The sequence below is a fragment of the Pyrgilauda ruficollis genome, unplaced genomic scaffold, assembly GCF_017590135.1.
Source record: "Pyrgilauda ruficollis isolate IOZ18807 unplaced genomic scaffold, ASM1759013v1 scaffold7, whole genome shotgun sequence".
In the NCBI taxonomy this organism is placed as follows: Eukaryota; Metazoa; Chordata; class Aves; order Passeriformes; family Passeridae; genus Pyrgilauda; species Pyrgilauda ruficollis.
In genome coordinates this window covers 5424607-5451183 of record NW_024528821.1, presented here as the reverse complement: position 1 = coordinate 5451183, position 26577 = coordinate 5424607, and the positions used below count along the sequence as shown (strand labels likewise).

The window sequence follows — 26577 nt, the reverse complement described above, 5'->3', positions numbered from 1 at the left end:
TAAATCTGTGATTCTGCAGTGTGCTGCAACCTCCCTGGAGGAGAAGGAAGTCAGAATTCACACTTGTCATCCTTATTTCACCCAAGCACCAGTTTTATCTACATCTGCTGAGTTACTCTGTGCATTTAATTTTTAGTTGTTTTTTTTTTTTTTGCTCTGTATTGCTCCTCCGTTGCCTTGACAAAGAAATGGTCCAATGTTCTTAACCTTTTTCATTGACAGTAACTTTTTGTTCCGATTTCTTTGGTCAAGGTGTTTTTCTAAACCAATCATTTCCCTTCAGATTTCTTGAAAACAACTGCTGGCATCTGTGTCCTGTGATCTCCCCTCCCCATGCATGCACTGTCCTGCAGGACTGAGGCAGCTGCAGGTGCCAGAGCTGGTTACAGTCACTCAGTGACTCTGGGTTCCTACAGGTGAGACTGGCACTTCTGCACCTGCCTGGCAAAGCATGATCCCTGTCCATGACCAGAATTCCAGGACATAGGGGAAAAAAGGGTTTGTGTTGGGCTTTTTTAATCAGCTTGGGCACAACAAAACATTTAGCCTGGCTGTTGGGTGCTAAGGTAAAGTACCACGTGGCACTTTTATCTCCACAACTTCTGCTCCACTCCCTCACCTTTCCCCAGGCAGCAGCAGGTTAAACCACCTGGTGAAAATCAGAATTCAGGGTAGGTACTGAGGAACAGGGAAGCTACAAGAACAGAGTCCGGCAGTGTCAGGAAAACACTGACCCAGCCACGAGCTCAGTGTTGGAGGGAAGCGCTGTGCCTGCAGCAGGCCCTGGCACACAGACTTGTAAAACCAGCTGGAAACCTTTTTTGGTGTTTTTTCTTAGTGATTGTTAATGTTTGACTTTATCATCTGATGCTGATCGATGGATGACACAACGCCAGTTCTTCCGAGAATCAAACTGGAGCAGCATTGTAGAAGAAAAAATGTAGTAGTTAACAACTTTTTTCAACTTCTCTTTCTCCTTTTTTTTTTTTTAAACACTTCTTTGCATGTTTTTTTTTGTATTTCCATGCATAAGCAGAAAAGTGACCCAAAACATGCAGGGGGAAAGAAGGTTTGATTTCCAAACTTTATTATTCATATCAGAGCATACTCTATAGACTTCTTACAAACAAAGATTTGTCTGTATGAATCCAACGCAGTAATAGCTGCCCTTTTAGAATTAACATCTCGACAATGAAATGTCAAATAAAGGGAAATACTTGTTGTATGAAACAAGATTAATGTTCACCTCAAACATGAAACTGGCATTTAAGCAGGAGTTTCTGATAGCAAAGAAGTCCCTGTGGTAGCTGTGGGGGGAGGGACGTAGAGAAATGCCTTTGCTATTTCACTTAGTTTGGTCTCTAAAATAGAGAAAATGATTAATTTTGTATTAGTATGAGTTCAGTTTCCATTAATGCCACTTCCATGCAACCCTAAGAAATGAAGGATCTGATTACAGAACTTGATTTTATTGTCTAACTGTGGTACAAAATGACTGTTGCAAGAAATTATTTCCCCAGGTAAGAAAATGAGCACTCAACGATATACTGGTAATGATGAAGTAAGAAATTTGAGAATTACTTCTTCACCTAAAATTCATGGTTTATTTCATAGTTCCACTGAAGGAATTTTTCATTTTCTTCAATGATCAGTCACAACTCTCACCCCTCTGGGTATGTATATACAGAAGTGTTATGTGCCAGCCTCAGCAGGTACAACCACAAACCAAATGAGCGTTTTTACAGAAGACAGTTTGCTTTTATAGTGATCACGCACTGATGTGAACATAGACTAAAAATAACAAATGTTGTTTTAATAAGGATTTTTTACAGTAGGCATAGATATAAAAGTTTTTTCAAATTATTTTCACAGGTATCACTGAACATTTCATAGCTGTCTGTTACAGAAGCACCGCAAAGTGCTTTGAGTCTTTCATTTATTATACATAGTTAAAATATATTACATTTCTGAAGGTATCTTAAATCACTGAACAGTTTTGCTAGCATCTTAATGAGCCAAATGGGAGTAAAAGGCAGTCCACATTCATGATGTGAATATACAGTAAGGTGTTTGTCATCCTATGAACTCATTGCTCATGTTCTCAAAATAACCATGGTGATGAGACCTGAAAGACAAGAATTAAGAACTAAACACTTCTATTTCACTCAAAATAGAACATTTAAAATAAAGAGTTTACCCTATCACAGGTCAGAAAATATAGTACAAGTACACAAATGCATGCAGAATGCATTTATATACACACTTAAATATTAGAAATATTGCTCCAAATTTTGACATAGTCAAAAATCAACACTGATGTGTGGTGCATGTAATAACTGAATGTCAAAGAAGACAGAAATATTCCAAACCATTATTGACCCCTCTACTGGAAAATCTTAACATTGAACTTTTGACTTGGGTAAGTGTAACACTAGCACCCAAACCCCATTCCTCACGGGGGCCAGTTATGGGCAGTGCCATTCGAATGCTGAATCATCAGTAAGGCAGATCAGTTGAAGGCTCCAAGGCTTTTTTCTGCTCTGTGAATAATAACTGATCAAAGACCAGTTTTAGACAAAGATGTTAAGCTTCCTTGTCAGTTTGCAGAGGGAGCTTTCAACAGACTCTTTGTTGTGACCTTTAAAGAGGGAGGGAAAAAAACGACTGCTCTGATGGAGGTTAAAAAGAATTAAAACCAGATGAAAACAGGAAACAGGGGCTAATAAACCTACTCATGACACACTGAAAAGTTCATTTTAATTATGTGCTGATACAGGAAAAAGTGCAAATCTGCAGGTCTTAGCCATGGGTTATATTGCACAAGGTGAGGGAGATGGAAGAACATAGGGGCTCTCTGAATTACACCCTTATGTAAGATCAGAATAACAATTTATTAGTTCTTGAGCAATCTCACTTTCTTGCAAGCTCAGATGATGTCACTGTAACTACTTTTCACTGCAGAAAGCTCAGCTAAAACCTACAGATCTCACCATGCATAAAGACATTTCTGAGACTATTTTATCTCCTGCCACTCTGTACTGATGGAACTTGGCCACTTTATGAAGATGGTGAAGGCAGAAGCACAACAGAACAGAGCTGCAACACTGCCTTCCATTAGATCAGCAATTCATCCCTTAAAGAGGAGCTACAGCTCAGCTATTTATTAAGGTCTGTACTGGTTCAGACAATCAGTGCTCCCACAGCTGCTGGATCCTCAGCTTGGATCAATTCCATCATCTCAGAGGAACAGCAGAGGCTTCTGGAGAACAGCCTGCACCACTTGTACAGGGGCTTGCAGACAATAAAGGGTTTAACTCAGTTCTGTAAATCAGATACTTCTCAAATATCATACAGTCCTGTTGGTGTGGTATAACAACCCTTTCCAATTAAATGCTCCACAATCCAGTTGTAGTTCCTTGTGGAACAAAGTGGTTTCAACTTCTCAAGAGCAATTGACTTTCTACATGAGCAAGAGTCGCACACAAAAGAATCTGTCCATGAACACTAAAAGCACTTCCAGTAAAGAAGTCAAAACCTCTCAAAACTTCATAGGCAATCTAGAAACAGGTTCAGCTCTTGCAAATGTATAAAGTCAAAAGGCTTAAAAATGTAGCTGACACCAGCAGAACATGGATAAATTTCAAAAGCAGAGATAAAAACAAAGTGAAGATTACTGCAAGGTCCTGATCTGAGAATCCATCAGCTTGGGCAAAGAGCCACAAGTGAGATTTCAAACCACTTCAGCTGATGGACCTTTGTGAGTCAGCAGAGTGTGCATGAACCATCAGAACTTGCACCTTTCCCCATCACTACCTCACCTCTAGCTATCAGTTTGGAGCTGCCTAGCTCTTTTCCTTTAAATCCTCATTTCTGCCAGGTAGTGGGAGAGGAGAACTGAGTTTAGTGTGACTGTTCTTCAAATCTGAAATAGTTATAGAGAAATAGTCATAACAAATGAAATGTGCAACTCATCTATACTAGCTAATGCAGGAGCAAGTTACAAATCAGGAAGAACTGTGGATGGTAGTGGTCTCAGACAGGGTTTACAACAACTTACTGCTACACACATCAACTCCTTATGAAAGAGGTACTGAGAATCAAGCCTTAAAAACAGCTCACAGGGGGCTGGAGAGAAACACAATAACACATTCTACATTCTGCAATAGAGTAACTATTGCAATGCAAGACTAAGAAACAGCACATTCCGTTCAGGTGTGTTGGCAGATGACTGTTGCTGGCCCATCATCAAATAAAGCTGAAATTAGCATGTAGGGGCCTGTGTGCAATAGGTATCAACTCAAATCTGGTCTAAAACACTTACAATAACTAATTTACCCTGCTATCACCATGGCTACATATGAAGATGTAAGCTGAGATGCAAAACAAAACCTAACGTGGTGCTTTGTTTCCATCCAGGTTCCTGAGGATGCTGGCAGGGACAGGTGAAGTTTTCCAAACTCATAGATTTTGTAGGAAAATGTTTATAAAATCTAAAGTACTTACCTAAAACATAAGCAGCTACTAACTTTTGATTCACACTTAAGTGGAGGTAGAGAGGCACCAGGGATTCCATTTCCCCCAATGTAGGTAGCATTAGTGCTGCGACACACACCACTCCAAGGAAGACTGTGAGTAAACTAGGTCCCGACGAGGCAGTTCTGTTTTCTGAAAGACAGCACCAATTGTAAGGAAGATCTAAATAATATAAACATTAAATATTCTGGAAAAATGTCTGCAATACATGGGAGTTGAAATATCCTCGGATTTTCCTTTTTGCTCTGGAGTTTGCAGGGGGTGGAAGACAAGTGTTAAACCCACCCTTCTAAACCTTCTGCATTCTGCAGTGGAGGAGGCTGCTCCCTGTTCTGATGCTGGAACTTGTTTTCACATGACTTCCCAAACCACTCCCTTCTGGAGGAACAGAGCCTGCCAGGCCCAGTTGCTATATATACACACTCAGGACAGCTGGATGTCTCAGCAATGCTTCAGGTTTCCCTGTGCATCCTGACTCCATTCCTTGATATGTTCCTTCAGTGATCAGTAATAAATCAGTTAGAGCACCCTAAAGACCTGCACAGGCAGGTAACTGCTCACACCTCCTGAACAAAGCCTGCTGCTGGAGCACAGGTTCTTGGGCCAGATGAGCTCCCTTTTGTTCTTTACAGGGCTCAAGGGCTACACCTGAGCCAGTCAGTTTAGATGCCACGAATCAGAAAAATTTGAATCTTACTTTAAACCTGTGAGAGTGAACTGCTCTGACAGTCCAGTATTATCAGAATAAGAAATGCAAACCACAGACAATAAAGAGTCCTTCATAGTCTTTATTGTCCTGCACTTTAACAGCTGGAACCTACTCAAAGGCCCACTGTGTCATCTTTGAAAAGAGCTGTTACCATGTTAGCTGAATACCTCTAACCAAATCCTTAAGACCCACTGGAAAATAGCCAATGTTTTTATCAACTTCTATCCTCAGTGACTAGCAATATGTGCTCTATTTTAATTCCATAAATTTATTATTTCCAGGTAGCAGGTTACATGCAAAACTGCAGTTTCTTTGTTCACTGCTTCTTCTTTTACTGCAATATACCATAGTCAATGAGGTTTTTAAGCAGAGAAACAGCATTTGGAATAAGACCAGTACCAGATTGTTCAGGATGGCTCAGGCCCTTTGTCCTGGATCAACTATCACAGGAACATTTTGTTCTGTGAGCCCAGAGACCTTTGTAGGTTTCCTTTAACTATGTATCCTACTAATATCTATTATGAGGGTTTTTTTAATAAAAAGTGTTTCACCAGCCAACAAACTCAGTATAAATAGTGAAGCATTCATTTTAACAGCATGAATACTCTCAAGGAGGTTCATCTATTTTCTGGAATTGGTTTTTGTTGTCCTGAAAATATAACAGGGACAAGAACATTTCAGTATGAATCAGTAGAAGTAAAAAGAATGCAGACCATCAAGAATCAGTTTAGATTCATTTCAGGTACAACTTGACACTTTATATCCTATCCCTTCAATTTAATTTTGTGGCCCAGGTTTTCAAGCCTGCTGATTCACTTCCTCACTGTGTGTATGAAACACGCAGAGTTTTCAGCCACCAACTGTGCTCTTCTGGTCTTGTGGGACAGACAAAGGACAGGGCACAGAACAAGGAGCACTTCAGAAGATGTTCTGGCAATATTTCCTGCTCATCAGGAAATGGGGGATTAAGGGTTTGGAACAAACTTACAAGGGGCATATGTTTTGAAAGAGCCCAAGGGAAAAAAATAACTAGCATCCTTTCACAGATAAATTCCCATTGTCTGTATGAGAACTCCTGCTCCAGAGGAACAGTGGATGCACTCTCCAAGGTATGACATGCAAACACAGGGCAGCAAAGGGTCTTGATTGATCAAGACAGCACAAACAAAATAGCCACAGTTTGGGTTCTTGAATACTGTCATCCTCAAGCGATAAAGACAGCAGTCTTACAGGCAAGCAAAATGAAATATTTTAAAATGTATTTCTGTTTATATTTAAAACATGCTTTAAGTCTAGTCACTTGACTATTCAAAATCGATTCAGAACACAGGAAGGGAAAAAGATTTCAGCTACCTGGTTGACACAAAGTCTGCTCAAAAAAGACACTTTCAGCCAGGTGTTCTTTTATTCGTTTTTCCTCCTCTTCCTTTTGTTGTTGTTGTTCCTTTGCAGATGGAAGCAGAGTAGCAATAATCTCCTTTTTCCCTAATGCTTTCCTCTGGCTCTGCTCAGACACTTGGAGACGGAATTTATCTATGACACCATAGTAAGAAGCCCGAACGTCTCTGTGACGAATCACACTGTAGAAAAACAACATTTTCAAACAGATGAAGTACTAAGAAGCATGCCTGTTGTGGAATTATATTCTATATATCACTAAGTCTGCCCTCTGTCCCCCCTCCTTCAGATAAACTGGAATAATAACCTCCACCACTCAATGTTCTTGAAGACTTGATCTTACCTCCTCTCTCCCCTCCTTATGTTTGCTTTAATTCTCAAATATAAATGCTTCTGGCCAAACAGGACAGTTAAGTCTTTATCTCAAGCCCATCTTTGCCTCAATCTGAGGTCCTGCTGCCAACTGATGAAACATCAATTATCTGAAAGATGCCTCCTCCTCCTGTATCAAAGCTGTTTGATGCTGGCCAGTGATTTTAAAAGGACTGAGGGGACTGGAGTGGCCAGGGAAGGGAAGGAGTTGGACAGGTGTTTGGCAAGCAACAGTCCAGCTTCTGGAGGGAACCAAGCTCAAAGCTTTACACTTCTACTTTCTCAGAAGCAAAACTCATTCCCTCTATAGACAAGAGTCAGCTAGGGATTTTCAAAATCAGAAACCCACCACTGAGAGCATGTTTGGAACCTATAAAAAGCACAGCTTTAAAATAGCACTGATCAACAGCAAAACAGACCTCTGAGCAGTGCTGTGCTCAACTGCCTCCTCTCTGCATTTGTGATTCATCATGAGAATACATATCTAGCATTGAAAAGCTACAACATTTAGGTTTTGAAGTGGTATCAGCTCATAGGGTAAATAAGGATTTCAACTATTTTTCCAGATGTTTTTTGTTAAAGGTTATTCTAAGTTTCCAAGATAACAGCAGCTGATCTGAAGAACGTACATACAAAGAAGGTTGGCATCTCATGAGGGGAAAAAAATTACTGTACCCTTAGTAACACAGAATAGTAGCCTTAAAATTGCTTCAAGAAACGAATTACATTAAAATGCTGCAAGAAATGGATTTTTGTTTTTCAGTCCTTATTTAAAGGACCTATATCACATCAAGATATCTACAAGCGTTAGCACGTAGCCAGTGCTTGCAACTGGTATCTGGTTTGAATAGACTATTCAACACAGAAACAGAGACCAAGTCATCCCCTCAGCAAGAGGCTGCAGTGATGTTTTACGTCACTCCAGAGGCAAAGGAGTGTGCCTATGACAGGCTTCCAGCAAGTGGAGTGTTGGCTGGGCAACTGCCTTCACTAAAACAAAAGGCTTTTTCCCCTCACAGCCCTAATTCATCCAGCTCTCAGCATATCAGCACAGCAGATCAACTCTGATTTCTTCCTTTAACATTGGTGCTCCTACTCCTAGTACCATGGTACCAACTACCAACCTAAACAGAATCTTTACATAACACTGTGCTAGGAGAACATGTATCTGCTGCCAAGCAAGGAGATATTTTATGCAGACCCTTATAAACAGACACATTCTCCTGTTTCTTTTTAGAGATCATTGCATAATTGGAAGCTCTGTAGACTATCTGTTTATCTGGCAAATGGCCACACTTGCATAGTACTGCTCATATCCTAGCAGTAAACACTGTCCTTAGACAGCAACCACTGGAATGGGATGGGGAGTTTTGCTACACAGAAAAATCCCCTTGGAACATGTGTCTGTCTTATTTTCCTTTATTTAATAAAACACATTTGTTTAACCAAATGTAATCAAGCTTGTGTAAATGTCTCCTGAAGAATGGACTAGCTCACTGGTACACTGGTATAGTCTGACCTGTTTAATTCCATTTTTAGCATTGTTGTCCCTACTTACTGAAACCTTCCAGTTCCATGTTCTAAACTTCCTTTCTATTTAGTGAGTCCTTGGAATTTTTCAAATTGCACCTAAGGAAAACAGTCTATAAGAACGAAGAGCTATTCCCCAAGAACAGTTAATATTTATCTGACAAAGGGGTTTTGTATGTGGCCATTTGTTAGCCAGAGATTCCAGGTGGTGCTTTACAGTTTGGAAAATGTCTATTCAAAAAGTTCAGTCTGCTCTTTGAGGTACTCCAGATTTTCTTCAGCTGTGTCTGTACATCAGCACAGAAATAATGTGGCAAATAGAAGATAAAAAGAGTTGATCTATTTCAGCTTATACACCTACTCTGTTTCAGCTTCCAGCAGCCTACAGACCCTGTACATTACTGTGGTCACTTAGGCAGCCTCCTTCTGTTCTGAGTTACTGGGCTGAGACCTGGCAGGAGAGATAAAGGGCAGACACAGATCTGAGAATGAGATGAGTGGTCAGAGTGAAAGGTAGGCAAAACTACCTTTGTAAACATAGCCCAGAAAAATGTACTCAGTAGAACTGCATGCATTTCCATTTTGCCAATCTGCAAACAAGCATTTCTCACAAACAAATCTCAATCCTGGTTTTTTTTTTTTTTTCTTTTCTTGTTACTTCTAACGAAAAGGTGCTCAGAGAAGGCTCATATTACTCTTGCTCCTGGTTTACAAACTACATTACAAGATGCATTTACTGGCATATTATTTATGCCCAAAGACAAAATTAAAGAAGGATATATCTTCAATACTGTAATACCTCTGCTCTAGAGGGAAAGAACAGCAAAAATCAGAACCACAAGTATATACAGGAGATTAGGAAAACATCTTTATCCAACTTACATATTATAACATACATGCTGTCATCTACAACCTCTTAAATAATAAAAGAAATTAAGGCAATACAATGTTGTATATTAGGAAAAAACCCAACCAACTTCTACTTACATATCAACACAGCACTGAGGCTTCACTGCACCAGTAGCATCCACCACCGCATATTTATTTGGAGTTGTACAAAGAACTGCAAGGAGAAGGACAGGAGTGGTAACAAACCATGAACTAATACATCACCAGCTTCATCAACAGATACACGTAGAGAGACGAGTGTGGTTTTGTCACAGATATGATTTGTTACATGAATTATAATTGGACTGTTCAAGATCATCAACTAGCCCTTAAATAGAACTTAACCTAAGAAACCCACCTTTGAATTTTAAGGCAAACTCATAGGGGTTATATAGAGTCAACACCTGCTTGTGTGTTGACTGGTCATCTGCATAAAATATAAGTTCTGTAGGAAAAACAAAAACAGGAAGATTTCCTTCCACTAACTCTGGCTGTCTTTTTTGTTGCTGCATTGGCACTGAATCCTCCTTGCTGCTTCTTGTGTTCTTATGCTTTTGTATCCTCAGAGACTTCAGCTTTTGAATCGTTTAAGAATTCCAAAGCATTTTGGCAATTCTAAAGGAAAAAAAAGGGGAAAAAAAGAGAAAAGGCAAGAAGATTATTTCCGTAAGTCTATACTGAACTGAGGCAGTTAACAAAGGTGCAAAATATAAAGCACGATGTTTGATTATCAATCTACCTCTACTTACGCTCCTTCAAAAATACTGAAATAGAAAAAATACTTGCACTGGGTTTCCATCTATTTAACAAGCTGCTACAAAATAAATGGATAAGCACCTCTCCAGTGTATCATGGTGGCATTTGGGGGCCCAGCCCATGACTAGGGCTGCTTATGCTGGATCTTTGCAACACAAACCAAACAATGACAGCAGAAAGAAATCCCATCCTTGCCTCAGGACAGCAACACATCAGAAACACGAGGGCAGAAATGAGGAAACACAAGGACATTGAGGCAGCAGGAGTCACTGTTTGGGCAGGAACCTTTCCGTGGGGATGACCTCCCTGGATGAGGTATAACAAGTCAGGAGTCTCCTCACCTAGGCACCCAGGTATGTCAAATCCCAGGGATTCAGAACAAAGGAATGGGGAACACCTGCATGCCTTGTTTAAACCAAACTCCCTGTTCCAACTGCAGGTACAGGTAATGAATGGAAAAATGACGGGGATGAGCAACAGCAAACAGATTTGGGATTCACTATTTTGTTAAGAGGTGACAGGTTTCTACCAGCACTACCTCTAACCAAAGTACAATCATCACAATTCTCCCTCTGCCACCATCCCCCTCCCCCAGTTCTGTTTTATTTTGAGTGACATTCCAGAACTAAAACCAGGACCAATGATCCAACCAAGAAACAATCCCAAATGTAATTCATAAAATAAAATTAAGGCCAGACTCCTCAGCACACATACCATTGACTCAACACATGACAGAGTCATGAGAGAACAAAGTCTTTCTCCTCCCCTGAAGAAGGTCATACTTTACTGCAGCTTCTATAGATTAATTATCAAACTGAAGGTGTCCTTTCAGGTCTAACTTTATAGCAAAAAATATTGAAACAACAAAAAGTTCCTACTGACTCATTAAATGTCATTTCCACTTCCCAGAGAGCTTTTTAAAATAAGGTACATTTTACCCGTTCTCCAGCTCAATACACTGGATAGTTGCACCTTAAAGAATTTAGCTTCTGAAATTTCTAGCAGCAAACAGCCCAAACAGTATGAACAATCAAAAACAAACGCTTGTTTCCGCATTCTAAACATCACAACGATCACATTTCCAAGCACCAGATACGTACTCCGTACTTAAAACATGACACATGTTCATGTGTTTACAAGAGTATATCTGTCACACCATCAGATTTACAGGTGCTGACTCTTATTCACAAACTAAGCTTTTAATTTTATTTATTTATTAAAATAGCAGATTATCCCTGTCGAATTCAAGTTCATGGATCTCACTGGAATGTCTTTCCCCATGATCCACTTCTTTTTCAGAGCACAGGTTTGTTTCCACTTCACTGAAATGCTACTAATAATATTCTGAAAACAAATCCCCAATGACAGTGTTCCAAGCTGATGTTCTGTTACCTTATTAAGAAGAGTCTAGAAAAAGAAATGGCTCTCTAAGTGGCAATTTGGGTTCTGAGTGCTTCTTGGAATTATGGTGAATCCCTTTTGTTTCAGAAGAATCAACAAACTCTGGAATGACTTGATACAGCAAGTGTATTATTCCTTGAACAACTTCATGCACTATTGCAAAGTGAGTTTCATTGCTCCAGTCAAACATACTGAGACTATATGAAAAGCTAATGTCAAAAAACTGCCAGCACACAGGAATACAAAATACCTTTTGATGCTTGACATAGGCAGAAGATTAAGAACAATTTATTTAAATTTCATTTACCAAAGTTAGCTCAATGCAGTATGCAGTAAGAATATGTTGGAATTTTTGGTTCTCATATCTATCTACACTCTGCACATCATATGAAACAGAAATACAGGCAAATTTTGACATTAACAGTAGGGATTTTTTTCAAATGAATGTTTTAAGCTACCATTAAACCAACAGCAAGTTACTGCTACACAACTTAATTGACTATGCTTAATAAAATTTTCAAGTATTATTTATAATAATCAGTATTGTTTTGATGCTTTAGTTTTTTATTTAAACATTGCACATGTTTTGTTCTAATTCCTGGCTTCATCCCACATCTTCAATTTCTTCAACTCAGTCCGTGGCAAGTGTTCAGTGTCCAAAACCCCACAATTCCCAGTATCAGAGGAGGTATGGATCACTGTGCCTACCAACAGGCTCATTTGTGTTACACATCTGTGGAAAACAGTGTGCAAACCTCCCAGGATTCCACAACCTGCATCACTGTGGCTACCAACAGGCTCATTTTTGTTACACATCTGTGGAAACCTCCCAGGATTCCACAACCTGCATGTGGAAAGGCACCAATCTTAAAAAAGAATATCCCATTATTGCTTCCTTTTCCTATTTAACTTGGCTGGATGAGGAGCTACCGCCCAAACTTGCAAAAGTAATGTCTGGCAGACCTATAGTAGACACATTTGCTGACACAGCAGTGTCATTCAGGGTATGAATTTCTGTATTCCTAAGCCAGCAAACCAGCATCCTTTTTGAGACAACAGTTTTAGCTTAGAAGTCACCTTGCTGGGACATCTCACCAAGTGACAGCGGTAAAAACACTTTTCCCAAAGACTGATGGATAATCCACACATATGATAGGGAGATGTAATGGTTTAGTACTGATACTTTTGAAAACAGCACACCTTTCCCATCAATGAGAAACTGCCAACACTTTTACAGAGGAAGTTTGTATCACCACAACTTCTTTGCCCAGATTAACCCCACAGCAGCTCTAACGGTGAGAATAAGGTCACGTACCCCAGACAGTTCATGAACAGAAACTCAGCTGCTGCTCTTCTGCACCTCCACTGCACCACAACCACTAAATTTTGTGGTCAACAGTTACCATAATTACTTGCAGCACATAAAGATAAGCACAAGCAAATCTGTCCCAACCCAGGATCTGTGGTGTCAGGCCTGTGAGCTGCACTGGATACAAACTTCTTTGCCCAGATTAACCCCACAGCAGCTCTAACGGTGAGAATAAGGTCACGTACCCCAGACAGTTCATGAACAGAAACTCAGCTGCTGCTCTTCTGCACCTCCACTGCACCACAACCACTAAATTTTGTGGTCAACAGTTACCATAATTACTTGCAGCACATAAAGATAAGCACAAGCAAATCTGTCCCAACCCAGGATCTGTGGTGTCAGGCCTGTGAGCTGCACTGCACAGATGGGCTTCTCCCAGGATGGAATTCCCACAGGAGCAGGGATGTGTCACAGGTAACACTCACCAGGGCCAGCTGCAACACCTGAACACTGCCAGCTCACTTCCCAGCGCCCTTTGAAGTCCTGACAAACAATTGTCACTGGTATTTTTCCAGCACAATAGGGATCTTTCCTCTGTAAAGTTACTAAATATATACTGCTGGTGTCACAATAGCACAGATCTGCCAGTGTTTCCTTTGAAATCCCTTTCTTCATAAATTTAACTTGACAGAGCAAAACACGAAGCGAAACGTAACTTCTCTCCAGGGTCAGAAATAACATCCATTGTGATTTGTTTTTACTTAACAAGTATCTGTTGAATAAATAAATCAACTGAGGAACTTTTTTGTTCCCATTTTAACTTCCAACAGCCTCATCACCATGGCTTCCCAGCGCATTTGTTGGTTGTTTTTCTTCATAACAACTGCAAATCACTCTACAGAATGTCATCGGGTAAACACTTCATTCAGAAGAAAACCTCTTTACAGTCATGCCTCCAGTCATGCTGCTTTAAAAGTTGCCTAATTACACTGTAATCTACTTTTGTTACATCTCATGATCTAACCCCTAAATCTACACAAGTCTTTCTACACTATATACTCAGTAAAACTAATGCTTTTTGAGCACATATTTACCAAATAAACCACAAAATCTTCAAAATTCCCTCCTATGCCAAGCTGAGCAATGACTTTAAGCTACATACAAATGCAGCATGGGATCTGAAGCACACCATAAACATTTGGTTTCTCCAAAATGTTTTGAAGGCCTCAACGTGCACTTACGCAAACCAATGTTTAAACTACCTGCAATTATTTGGGAGCGTCACCCAATGATGAGAGCACAGAGCCAGCAGTCAGGATGGCTGGATTCCATTATTGCTAACTCTGTCACTGACACTCCATGACCTTGAGCAAGTTGGTTAACCTCACCTCAATTTGCTGATCTATGAAGGCGCACACATTCTACAAAGTATTTCAGTAGGCAGAAGGTCCCCTTTGAACCCGCAGAACTGCTCTGAGACTTTGCAAAACTGCTACTGTTTACCCCTTCACAGGATGACGAGAAAGGTCACCAGTAACTGTCTCCAGGATGCTGTAAAATGAAATAGTCTCAGAGCATTAACTAGTAGCATGGATGACCACACGCATAAATCATGCTGACACTGACAGCAAAATTTATTAGGAACACATTATTGTTTTAAATGCTGAAAAGGCGACTAACAACAGGAAATATTCAAATGCAACTAAGAGGCATGAAAAGCAGTGAAAAATTAAGTAACAGCTGTGCACTGCTTCTGATCCATTCTGCTACAGGCTCGCAAGTATCCTAGACAAGACGTTCAAGGGCACGTGTGCTTTAGTCTCTATTTCCCCACTCTAAGTTTGTGTTTGATGCACTAAACTGGCTGATTTTTAAACGCGTGTTGTGCTCATTAGCGCTGCGTGGCCCCAAACCGCCTCGGATTAACAGAGGGGAGCACTCTTCCCTGGGAGAGCGACGGCAGGAAAGGCGTTCCGAGCCGCGCTGCTGCCGGCAGGGCACGGCGGTAATTGCACACTCTTAATTGATCCTCTTTGTTCTCCAACGAGGAGCAGCAGCGATACGGGCTGAGGCAGCTGCGCGATAACGGCGCCTCCCGCAGCCCCGGCAGCCCCGCGGCACCGCCGGCTCCCCGGGCAGCGCCGGCCCGGCGCCCCTCACCTGCGGGGAGGTGTTTTTAATAATGCTTCCCCTCGTCGCACGGTTGTCCAGGTCTGGCCCCGTCCCGGACGGGCTCCTGCCCCTCTCCCGGCGCTCGGGCCGCCGTGTGCTCTGCCCTGCGGGAGGCAGAGCAGCTCGGGCTCACCTCGTGCCGCCCGTCGCGGGCAGGTCCCCGCTGGAAGGGTGGGCGAGTGTCACCCCCGGAATAAAGGGTTAGAGCCGAGCATCCGTGACCGCCTGCTCAGCCAGCAGCGCGGCTTAAATGGGACACACTGTCACTGTAAACACTACAGTGCTGTTACCTTTGTTCTTCATGCCTCTTATTTACTTCATGCGCTTTCATTCAGTTAGGCTGTTTGTGGACTTCAGCTCGCACTATGCATTATACACTATATCATCTTCCCTTGGTTTTTTCCCCCAACTTCCCCCCTGTATAATACAAACAAATCCAAGTGTAATCACCACCCAGTATCATCCCAAACTTCAGGATCTTTAGTACAGCAAAATGTTTTTGTTGCAAGTCAGGTGGATAATTAAGGTTTATATTGAGCCACCCAGTACAGGATTGCAAAATCTTTTACCCATTACCAAGCTTTACCCCTCAGTGAAATGAACACACATCCGCAGTGAAATAAACACAGCAGCCATGAGTGTTTCACAATAACATCATGAAACAATCCAGAACAGGAAGTAATATATTTAAAATCATGGAAGATATCAAATAAAGAAATTCTAAAAAATATATTTTCCAACTTAGGCAAGGTGTGTGTTGTAGCACTCAACTTTTTCTGCAGATCTAATGGTTCATTAAGAAGTTCAGTCTGTCAGCCACAAATTACATAATATTGTTAAATTATTTTATAGAGAAATTGTAATCTTGTCAGAATTTCTGAAAATGTATGCAGTGAAAACTGGCAAAATATTTTGTTTCTTGATGAGTGTAAATCAATTCAGATTTTTAATGTTTACAAATAAACTTGAGTTCTTGTTTTTAAAAATATTATCAGACTTCAGCCTTTCAGGATTTCAGAAAATTATTATGATTTTACTGAGTACTAATCCAATGGAGGGTGCTCCTCCTTTTGGAAACCTGTCTCAGAAGAAGCAGCAGACATAAACATGCTTCAGAGATATTCAAATTAATAACAAAAGAATGATCAAATAAAAACATAATCTCAAATGGCTAGACTTAAAAGCACATTCATTAGACAAATTGGTATTTTCCAGTTCATCCAGTCCATTTACAAAGGAAGTTCAGACTCTCTAAAAGCAGGTGTTATGTCTGCCTCTGTAAGATTCCTGGGATCCAGCTTTATTCTGTCACACATTTGCTAAGGTTTGCATCCACCTGTTGAAAATCAGGAATCGAGCTGGTCTCCTTCCTCTCCCACCCATCGATCACTAGTGTCCAGGTTGGTTTGTGATTTTTAAAAGCCCAGTTTTAACTGCAATTAGATGAGACAGCTCGTAGGGTGCGAGCAGGACCCGGTGCGTTCAAAGCCGCATCCCTGACCACTGTGCAGTGATGTGTCCTTGGGGGACCCTGCCATCCCAGACATTCCCAAAGGTACCTGTGTGCCACGGCTGTTGGACCAGCACTGAAACATCCCAGAGCTGGTTGGTTTGGGGCATGCAGTGAGCCTGGCTTGGCCCCGTCCCGCTGCTCCCGGGGATGGAAAACCGTGGAGAGGGCGAGCGCGGGGTGCTCAGCGCCGGCTGCTCGGGGAGATGGACACTGCTGCCTGCTGTGGCAGTAACCTGGAGTATCTCAGATCTGTGCCAAGTTCTCTCCTTTATCGTTAGGTCATTGGTTCTTTTGCCTTCTTTTTGGGTTGCTTTATTCTGCCCAAATAATCAATTATTTCTGCCATTAGAGGGAGGCTGAGGTTATGTTCCTTGTTATGATGCTGGTAGAGCAGGGAAAAGATGAGAGGAGAAAGCGGATGAAGAAGACAACAGAAATACAGATGCAAAGGAGCAGAGACATCCGATGCAACAAAGAATCTGCAACAAGTTTGTCAGATCACCTTAAATGTGAACCAAGGTGTAAAACAATGCCATTCCTGCAGCTTATAATTGGTCCTCTGATTTTTTACCTACCTTAGAAACTGCTGTGAGTTACCTAAAAGCATTGGCTAGTCTTCTGTTACATAAAATACTGCCTCCTTATAGCATGAAACCTGACAGTGGAGTGTGCAGAGATGAAACGCTCCTGAATGACTTTGGTGGTTTTGGTTGCTGTGGTGATTATCCATCTGTTTAAATACTTCATATAGGAGATTCACAACTCATTTATCATGGAAAGGATTTTCCTAAGTTGTGAGAAACACAGCGTTATGCCTGATTCCTGTAATTTTGCACACTCGATTAGCAAAATATTCCACTTTATCTGTCATAAGGCCATGGTGTAGCATTTATAACAGAGGGTACCACACTTGGGTTCTGTATTCACCACCAGCCCAGTGGGCCTGGAGCATTGGCACTGTGCAGTTGCAGAGGCTGACTGCAAACACTTCATGAGGGGTCTCCTTTAATGAATCCTCAGTCTGAAGAAGTCACACGGATTAATTTGTTTGTTTACAAAATCTGATGTGAAAACAACAAGCAAGCAGACAGGAGAGAGCTAAACACTTTACATATCTGAGTCTTACCTATAGCTCGTAATGCATTTAATTCTTACTAATCAATATTCTTAATGTGATGGTGGTTTGGTTTTTTTTGTTTTTGACCATTCCCTTCTCCATAGAAGAGACTGTGCCACAATGTGGCAGATCCTCTTTGGCTTTGAATTAACTCAGGAAAGGGAGTGACTTGCCTGCCTTTCCATTTGTACTCATGTTGTCTTTCTGTAGAAAATGATTGGAGTTTTCTTTCTAATTACTACCAATTTATTAAAATGTCTCTATAACAAATATTTTTTTCACTCTTAAAGACCAGCAGAAGAAATAATACTGCATTTAAACTAGCACCTTAAAGCAGCATACATGTTCTGACTTACAAAAGAAGCAAGAATTGTTTAACCTAAATTGTCCAAGCTTTTCTTGTAACTTCAATTCACCAGCAAAAGTGTTTTGTTTTTTTGGTGGTTTTTTTTGTTTTTTTTTTGACTTGCTTATGTGGCAGGTTTTCAAATTTCCCCCCTCCAGTGGCAGCGAGCTGTATTCCCATTCCCTGTCACTGGGGACTTAGACAAGCTGGTGTGTATTTTTTGTTTCAGAGGTTAGACTGTTTGTTTTCATGACTAATGATGTGGACCTTGGGAGTCACATATCACAGCACCGTTGAGGAAATATCTAGACTTCTGTTAAACTGTAATCCTTTCCAGGGCATGCCTGTACAGGACAGTTAAAGACAGCTCAAAGCTCTCTCTGCCCATGCTCTCCACTGGCTGGAGCCAAGCCAGTTCCATCTTAGGAATCTTTTAGCTCAGCTCTCTGCCTGTGCTGCTGGGTCCCTGGGATGTGCCTATGGACACAGTGAGCACAGCATGCCGGAGAGCCACATTTGCTACAGAACAGATACAATAATTTGAGGAAAATACATCCTAAAGTGTCGCTGTCTTTAAAATACTCGGTGTAAACAAGGGCAGGTTTCATGCATCCTCAGTGAATAAGGCTAAGTGTAAGATCTAAGGGATCAAATCCTTTTCAGATCTCATACTTAGTGAATTTTGCCCAAAATGTGTTTGCATTACACTTCAGACAGGCATCAGGGTTCACTTCCTTGTACTTGGTGTCTTAGGGGTCTTCATGTGGGAGCTCCTGACATGCTGTGCTCCTAAGCTGTATGAAAGAAGCCATAATTGAGTCTTAGACACCGTGGTATTTATAATAATTTTGAAACCTCAGAGAGAACAAACATTTAGAGGTTTATAGACAGTCATCATCTTTATGAAGTGTAGGATCTATTTCTGCATTGTCTGCAGGACCCTGCTGAGAATCTCCATGTCCTGCTCATCAGAAAGCTGCAAACCCAGCATGGGCTCTACTTTTTTCTGAGGATGTGCGCATACATCTCTTATAAATAAGCACTTATGGTTGTTTCATTAGACCTCTAATAACATCTCTATTTTATTTTCCTTTCAAAGATGTTTATTCAGTGTTGACACATATTTATAATATCATCTCAACAGTAAGAGTCTATCCTGTCAGATTTACAGCTATTATAAAATATGATGCTATCTGCATACAAATGGATGGTGGGAGCCCTACAGACATTTCTCCTATTATTACTGCCTAAGGAAGCAATAAAAATTTAACATTTACCATCGGGAAACACCTGCAGAGATTAAATTAAAACTAGATTATATGCTTATCAGTTATATGTTACAAAAGCAAACTCTTTAGAGATTAACATAAAAATCATTGTTATCAAAATCTTATTAAAAGCTTCAGTTAATACGCTCCATTTTGCACCTCCACTGCTCAAGCATTCTCTGTGTGTGACTTACTGAGTCTTTGTGCAGCTGAAGGGAGGGGAGGCAGGGCAGCCTCACCAACAGCTTTGCTATCGCCTCAGCAAACGCCTGCCCTGATATTTGGATTTGCTGCTAAAAGCTGCTGTAGGTACCATTTGTCCTTCCCTCTCTGATCCTGGCCGCCCGCTGAAGGGCTCTCCACACTGCACGCTCTGTTTCTTGAGCATGGCGCCAAGGCAGGCTCCAGGCTTCCTGGTGGAGTTCTGCTGGGAATTACTCTGGAGAGCACTTGTCCTTCCTGCTGAACTTGTTCTTTAGTGTGGTCAGGAGGACCAAGACAAGGGATTTTCTAAGGCTAGAAGTCGAGGACAAGGAGCTGCTGTTGCTGCTAAGCAGATGGTCTTGTGTTTAGTTTGTGCAGCTTTTGACACGTTCCAAACATGCTGCAGCAAAGAGAGACCAGGAGGCAACTGGGCTGGAGTTGATCTCTGACCTGGAATTCAAAATGCTTCTGGATTTGGGCTTTGCTGCCACCAATGACTGAGAAGCTTAGAGTGCAGATAATCTACCTGCTCTGTCTCAAAGAGGACTTGCAGATCCTACCTGTGCCTGATTTGCACACACACTGGTTAGGGTTTATTTCTCCATCAGGTATTACAGTGGCCCCTTTGCCTCCAGGCATTAGAAGCAATCTGCCTTGGGCATATTCCAAATTGTGTATGGGAGGGAATCACTTGTGAACAGCCTGAACTGCTTATGTGAAGGTCCAGGCCAAGCCCCCCCTTTGTGGAGATTCTGCCAAGTTTGGTGGGTCTGAAGGAGGTCACACTAAGAAGAGGTTAAGATGATTGTTTCTGTGATTGTAAAATAACCAGAATCACGTAGTTTACCAAAGGCCAAACCCAAAAGAGGATTAGGGAGTGTTAGATCATGGTTTCCTCAAGACATTTATTCTGAAGACAAAGATGATGTAGGGAACCTTCTGGTGAGTTTTTCCAACCCCTCTGATGTGTTGGCACAGACTGTAACATTTGTTTAAGTGAAGGAGGAGTGTTGGGGGAATCAAACTTAAAAAAAACCCCAACAACAACTTAGGTTTACAGAAACAGACAAAATAGTGCATAGACCTGAGAGGTGAGGAAGGCAGAGCTAAAGCAGATCCAAGGAAAGGGAATAGAAATGGATGGAGCTTGCTTTGCAGGGAAGAAGAAATGTCTGTGCAACCATGGCCTAACAATTTAAGTAATAAGGGCTTGCTGACCAGCTGATTTTTTTTCTGAAATAGGTTAAGGTGTGTTCAAACAAGTATATCCAGATCAGAGGGGTGGTAACCCATTGCTGGGCAATGCTCACCAGCCTCTGGGCAGATTGGGGGAGGACTGTGCTGTCAACAGAGCTGCATTTGGGAGGGGACACGTGTCCACAGCCTGACTCTCAGCACTGTCACAGCCTCACCCAGGCCTGCGTGTGTGCCTCCCTCTCAGAACAGCTGGAGTGTGCACTTGGCCTTCCCTCCTGCCTGCAGGGACTGCACATTAGCATTTTTATAACAAGCTCTCCTTTGAGGGGAGGTAATGGCCAGACCCCGTCGCTTCAGCCCAGCCACGAGTGCATCCCAACTCTGTGTGGAAGCCTCAGTTCTGTCATTTTACTTGGACAAATCACCATATTTAACTTGGAAAAGCTTGCTCATCCTCTCTTGCTCCACTTTCAGGCTCTGAGCAATGTGAATTATTGACAGGGGGATTTAAGGTTCATTTTTCAAAAATGACGCACATTTTTGTATGTACGCACCTATAGCCAAGATGTAGAAACTCCTTAACTGTAGTCTGAATTTTCCATCGTCATTATGCTAAATAATTCACTTCTGCTGCCACTAGAGGTATAACATTCACTTGAACAAATACCAAAGGAAACATTTAGTTGGAAATCTTGCCCATATTAATATTTCATTTTTCAAATAATGTTTTTGATCTTGGTTCTTTTGGAGGCCTCAGCCTACTTTGGCTGTTCCTGTTGGGCAGCCTTTCTTTTATTGAACTACAGCTGGCTACTCCTGAGATGAAATGCCACTTTGTGATTAAAGGGTACAGAATTGAGTGCTCATTTAAACTGCATAAAAAGCTAAATTATAGTATCAGTCATTGTATCAATCATCTGTGACTACCTCATGTGCAGCCTTGTACCAACACATTTGTAAGTCTCATTCCACATCAATTCTGGTGCAAATTTACATTTATTCTGAAATGCAAACACAACAAAATTTATTTTAAATGACTTTGCTCCCCCCGCACCCCATGTAATAACCAGCTCTCAGATATAATCTCCCTCTTGAAAGTCATGAAAATGTCAGTGGGGACAAGGGTAGCGATGAAGTTCCCAGATTTCCTTTGGCACTGGTAGGAGAATTGCTGCCCAGCCTGGGTTTTCATGGCAGACCTGCAGTGCCTACGTGCTCTGAGCGCAGCCCAAGGGATGGCTCAGCTTAGGGGTGATGGCTTCTTGTTAGAGGTCTAAATTACACCTGGCCACAATGTGTAACCTTTGTTTCAAAATGCTCTGCCACGCTCAGCGCCGGCTCTGCCCGGCGGTGCCGGGAGCCCCAGGGAGGTTTCTGGGCACTGCCCGCTGCGCCACCGCCAGCAGCTCTCCTGCTGCCTCCCACACGGCCCCCTTGGCCTTCCCACGAAGTTCCACGCTGCTTCCCACCTCCCCCTCAGCTGTGCCCGAGCCAGACACAGCCAGCGCGGCTCGGGAAGGAGCGTGGGGACAGCGAGTGACACCAGCCGGAGCTGCGAACCTGTGCGGAGAGCAAGCCCCAAGCCAGCCCTCCTGCCATGCTCTCCTGCAGGGCTGCAGCCGCCTCACCCCAGGGACAAGCGGGAGAAAGCTGAGACAGCTCAGCAATGCTGGAGGGAGAGATCTCTTGCACCTCTTTGGTGAAGTTTAATTTGTTATTTGGGTAAAATTGCTGCGTTCAGAAGGTGTGATGGTTAGACTGAAAAGTGGGCTTTAATTTAGAATCCCCTGCACTGCAGCATGGTGTACCCCCTGTTTATAGGCGCTGTGCTACTTGTCACAGCAAAATTATTTTGGAGAGAAAATATAGAAACAAGACACCAGATGACCTCAGAAGTTTTCCTCTGAAATGAAATTTTGAGAAAATTATTGATTGCTTGAAGCATTTCATTCCAGTAAAAGTGGGCATTAGCTGGGAAAGGTGTTCCCAACATAAATGAAACACAGATCCTCATAAAACTCCTGGCCTAGTGCAGTCTTTCCCCAATATCACACTAATAGCACAGTTCAGTATAGAGCACATACATACTGCAGTTGGTATCTTATTTTTAGTTTCTTTGTATTTTTTGTAGTAATACTGATAAATTCACCAAAGTCTTACTACACTTACAAAAAATATTTACTAAGAGAAACAATGAACAGTTGGGATACTTTGGATTATGTTAGGATAAAAGTCAATAAAGTAATACCACTGAAATTATAGCGATGGGAGATAAAAATTAGATCCACAGAATTTAGTGAAAGCAACAGCACTGCTGTCTGATCTTATTTCTGCCCTCTACACAGTCATTAGCAAGACTGTGCCATTTATTTACAGCTTGCTCCTATTGCAGGCCCAATCTTAGGCTGCAAATTCAATTGCAGAAGTATTTTCACGGAAGCAGTTGCATTTCTAATAAAGTTATCAACACACTTTCCCCCAAAATTCAAGAATATGCGTGGCAACCTTGTATGCTTTGTCTGCAATTTTGATAACTCTTCCCAATGATACAGTTTAGAGGCAAGTTGACCTTTATGGGTTTCACAGCTAAGGCAACAGTTACATAAAAAGGATGAACGAGCTACAACAAAACAGGAAGGCTGGGATCGTGTAATCTGAACACCAGAACTGCCTGCACTTATATTTTACTATTTCAGTGAGGGAGGCAGCACTGGAGAGTGGTAAAGCTCATAACTTTATGTAAGGAAATGAAAATTCTGCTTTAATTTCTGCCTTTTATTCCCTGTATTGCCCTAAGCCATTTAAGAGCAGACTGCAAATGTTACCTGATTTAGATTAAAAAGGCAGAAAGTGTACAATTAAAAAGAACAAATACCCAAAACAAACCTGTTACCAATGGTCAAAGAAAAGGGGGCATGCAGCAGTGAAAGTGATTTTCAATGACAAAAGTGCCTTTGGCTCCTATAAATTAGACACTGATTTCTTCTCAGTGAATGAGAATAAAACACTGACACCACGTGAAACATGTTGGATGTGAATTGGTTTATACAACTGTTAACAGTTGGGACTAATATCTGTCATTAAACTAAAATATTGGCAACTACACCAGTAACAGGAGTGTCTCTGTTGCTCAGTCTTGCTGGTTGGTTATGCTCCCTGCTTCTGTTTTTTGCTAAGATACCAAAGGCTCCATTTTCAAACAAATGAATAATTTAATTGTGACAAGAGATGTATGACATGCCCATAACCATGGCTGGTAGAAGTGTTTCCATTTGCTATGATCCTAGACCAGATCTGGGCTCATCTGGAGAGCTTCTTCCAGCATGGTGGTACTTGGTTTTTATGGGACTTTCTTTCCTTTCTCTGGAGGATTCTGGGATGGCTTAAGGAACTGGATGAAGTTTGGGTCCCCTTGGGGGAGCAGCAGAGGCTCCCTAGCCTTTGAGGCCAGAAATTCATACTTTCTTCAGTGAGTTTGCAAAAATTGACCTTTTGTCAATTTTGTTTGTCACTCTCTCCCAAGATTCAGAAAGGAAGGGACACTTTTGGAGAGGCAGCAGATTGGCCTCAATGCCACTCAAGCCAACAGAGCTTTTGTTCAGCTGCTGTATTTGAGGCCTGCCTTCTTCTGATTTTAACTGTTCTTAAAATATTTCTGCACTAACAATGCGGAATATTAGCACACATAAATCTGCCTGGCTTGCTGAAACAGTTTGCTTATAGTTTCATTGACCCTGACAGCAATAACAATAGTGTTTCCAGGGGGAGAACTGACTTTTTCTGTGTGTTTGTTGTGCTAGTTCTTGGTTCAGGATTTTTTTCCACTATTGTCCGTTAAAATTTGTTTAATGGCCTGTGTGACACAGTGACTGATGCTGAAATCCTCTGATGTCTTTTGGAAATGCAGTAGAAGCAATTTCCAGCCCATGTCACAGGAAATTTACATATTCCAATGAATAAAAATTAAGATGAAAGCAGGATGTGTGGGAAGACCTGGTAGTGACAGAATCATTCCCAGCTGCTTTCTTGGTTGCAGAGTAATCACAAAACGAGTTTTTTTACCAAGCTTGTTTAATACTCATCACTGGATTTTGGAGGGATGTGGCCACTGCCAGCTGCCTTGCTGAGTTATGTGTATGTTCTGTACCACTGGAAAACTCATGATTAGGCTCTGATGAGAAAACAAACCTCAGTGAGAAAGAACTGTCACCAAACCCCTAAAGTCCACTGTCTACAGACATTTCTTAGATTACATTTCTTAGATTAGCTGGCTTTGTTTTAATGGTGTTAAGGAAAAGCTCTATTTAGAGGTAGAATGCAGAGTGTAGCCCTGGCCTCTGAAATCAGATCACACTCTTTTGCCTATCTGCTGGGAAAGGAGCAGCTGAGGATAAAGCTTGCACACAGGCAGCTCTGTATAGTGTTTCAAGGAAAGCTTTGGAGAAGATAAGATTCTCATTTTGTACTCTGACAAAGAGCTGCACTGACTGCAGGAGTCTCCACGTTGCACTCACAATAAGTACAGCAGTTTTCCATGGTGCTGCTGCAGCACTGCCCCACCTCATTTTATTGCCCTCCCTGTTTGCCACATCACCAGCTCCAGGGAGCTGGGGGTGCTGTGGATGTGCCAGTCCCAGAGCCTGGAAGCAAAGGGTTCATGGGAGAGCTTTCTGAGTCTTTGCAAGCAATGGGAAGTTGAGAGTTCAGCCTTTGCTTGAAAATAGTGAACAAGTAAGAAAAATATTATGGTTGTATCTGATATGCAGTAAGGCTTTAAATTTGAGTTTACTTACCTTTCAAGTGTTCCACATATCCCGTATTTGACCAGAGGCTTGCAAACGTGGCCCTGGGAGGGTTGCAGGGGTAATTGGCTGGCAGCCTAGGACTGTATTTAATTAGCAAGGAACGCACCGGCCCTAACTGCATTCCCTGCAGGAGCCACAACCCACATGGCTACAGGTGCTGTCCTGCTTGCTCCTCAGGCCCAGGGACTGTTCCTCAGGCAGGAGTGCTGCATGTTGCAGCTTGTGCTGCATTTGGAAAAGAATACATTTGGATATCACTATCAGGACAAAAGTCCATCTATTTTCTGTTTTTTGCTCTGCCATGATGGCAGGCACTACCATCAGATTTAGGGTCTTGCTGCCTTCTTGGTACATGAACCCCTTGCTGGATTCACATTTTTTAATCCTTCTTTGATTAACCATTTTGGGATAGCTGGGTCTGACTCTGACTATCATCAGCTGCTGATCTTCCTGTGTTCATCTGGAGTTTCAAGTGATTGATACCTCAGAGAATTAAGCTCAAAGTGCACCAGGCGAGACTGCCTAGAGCTAAAATACCCACAGTCAAAGCTCATTAACTGGAACGTCTGTGTTTCACTGAAAGTGTCTTTGGAAAGCTGAAGCTAATTTTTCCTTTGTTGCCACCATTCTGAAGTGTTCTGCCTTGATACACGAAGATGTTCTGTTTTTTAAGCAGTCTGATGGCTAAATATGCTCTTTAGTGCTAATTTCTGAATTAAAAAATAAAAGTTAACTTCTATTTTTATGGTGTTTTTAGCTTTATCAGGTGATTGTTTTCCTGAGACATGATTTAGGTAAGCTCCTGTTATGTGTATCAAAGTGTAATTTATAGTTTCAATGCATTAAGTTATGTATTTTACATCATGGTGGTTCCTCCTCAAAACAGCAGAAACCTTGTAGAACTATGCTTCTCTCTTTGCTTGTTTTTTTTTCCTAATTACTTTTCAAAGGTTTATTCCTTTATTTTGTCTCTATCCATCAATTTTCCTGCATTTTATTTTCTCTGTTATCTGTGTTCCTTAACATGTGAGCACTGAGAAGATCTGAGCAAGTGGTGAA

At 41.6% G+C, this 26577-nt stretch overlaps 1 protein-coding gene across 2 annotated transcripts; it reads right to left on the bottom strand.

Annotated features, from left to right (window-relative positions):
- Positions 1-1070: 1070 nt before the first annotated feature.
- MOSPD1 (motile sperm domain containing 1) lies at positions 1071-15152 on the bottom strand. Of its 2 annotated transcripts, none has more exons than XM_041485077.1 (6): positions 15057-15152; positions 9789-10045; positions 9530-9605; positions 6596-6822; positions 4504-4665; positions 1071-2125 (listed from the first exon to the last, which is right to left on the bottom strand). In XM_041485077.1, the coding sequence occupies exons 2-6, from the start codon at positions 9940-9942 to the stop codon at positions 2094-2096; spliced, it is 651 nt and encodes a 216-aa protein (XP_041341011.1). In that variant the 5' UTR covers positions 9943-10045; positions 15057-15152; the 3' UTR covers positions 1071-2093. The 2 variants fall into 2 exon arrangements, with proteins under 2 accessions (XP_041341011.1, XP_041341013.1); XM_041485079.1 differs by lacking the exon at positions 15057-15152 and adding an exon at positions 14285-14307.
- Positions 15153-26577: the final 11425 nt, after the last annotated feature.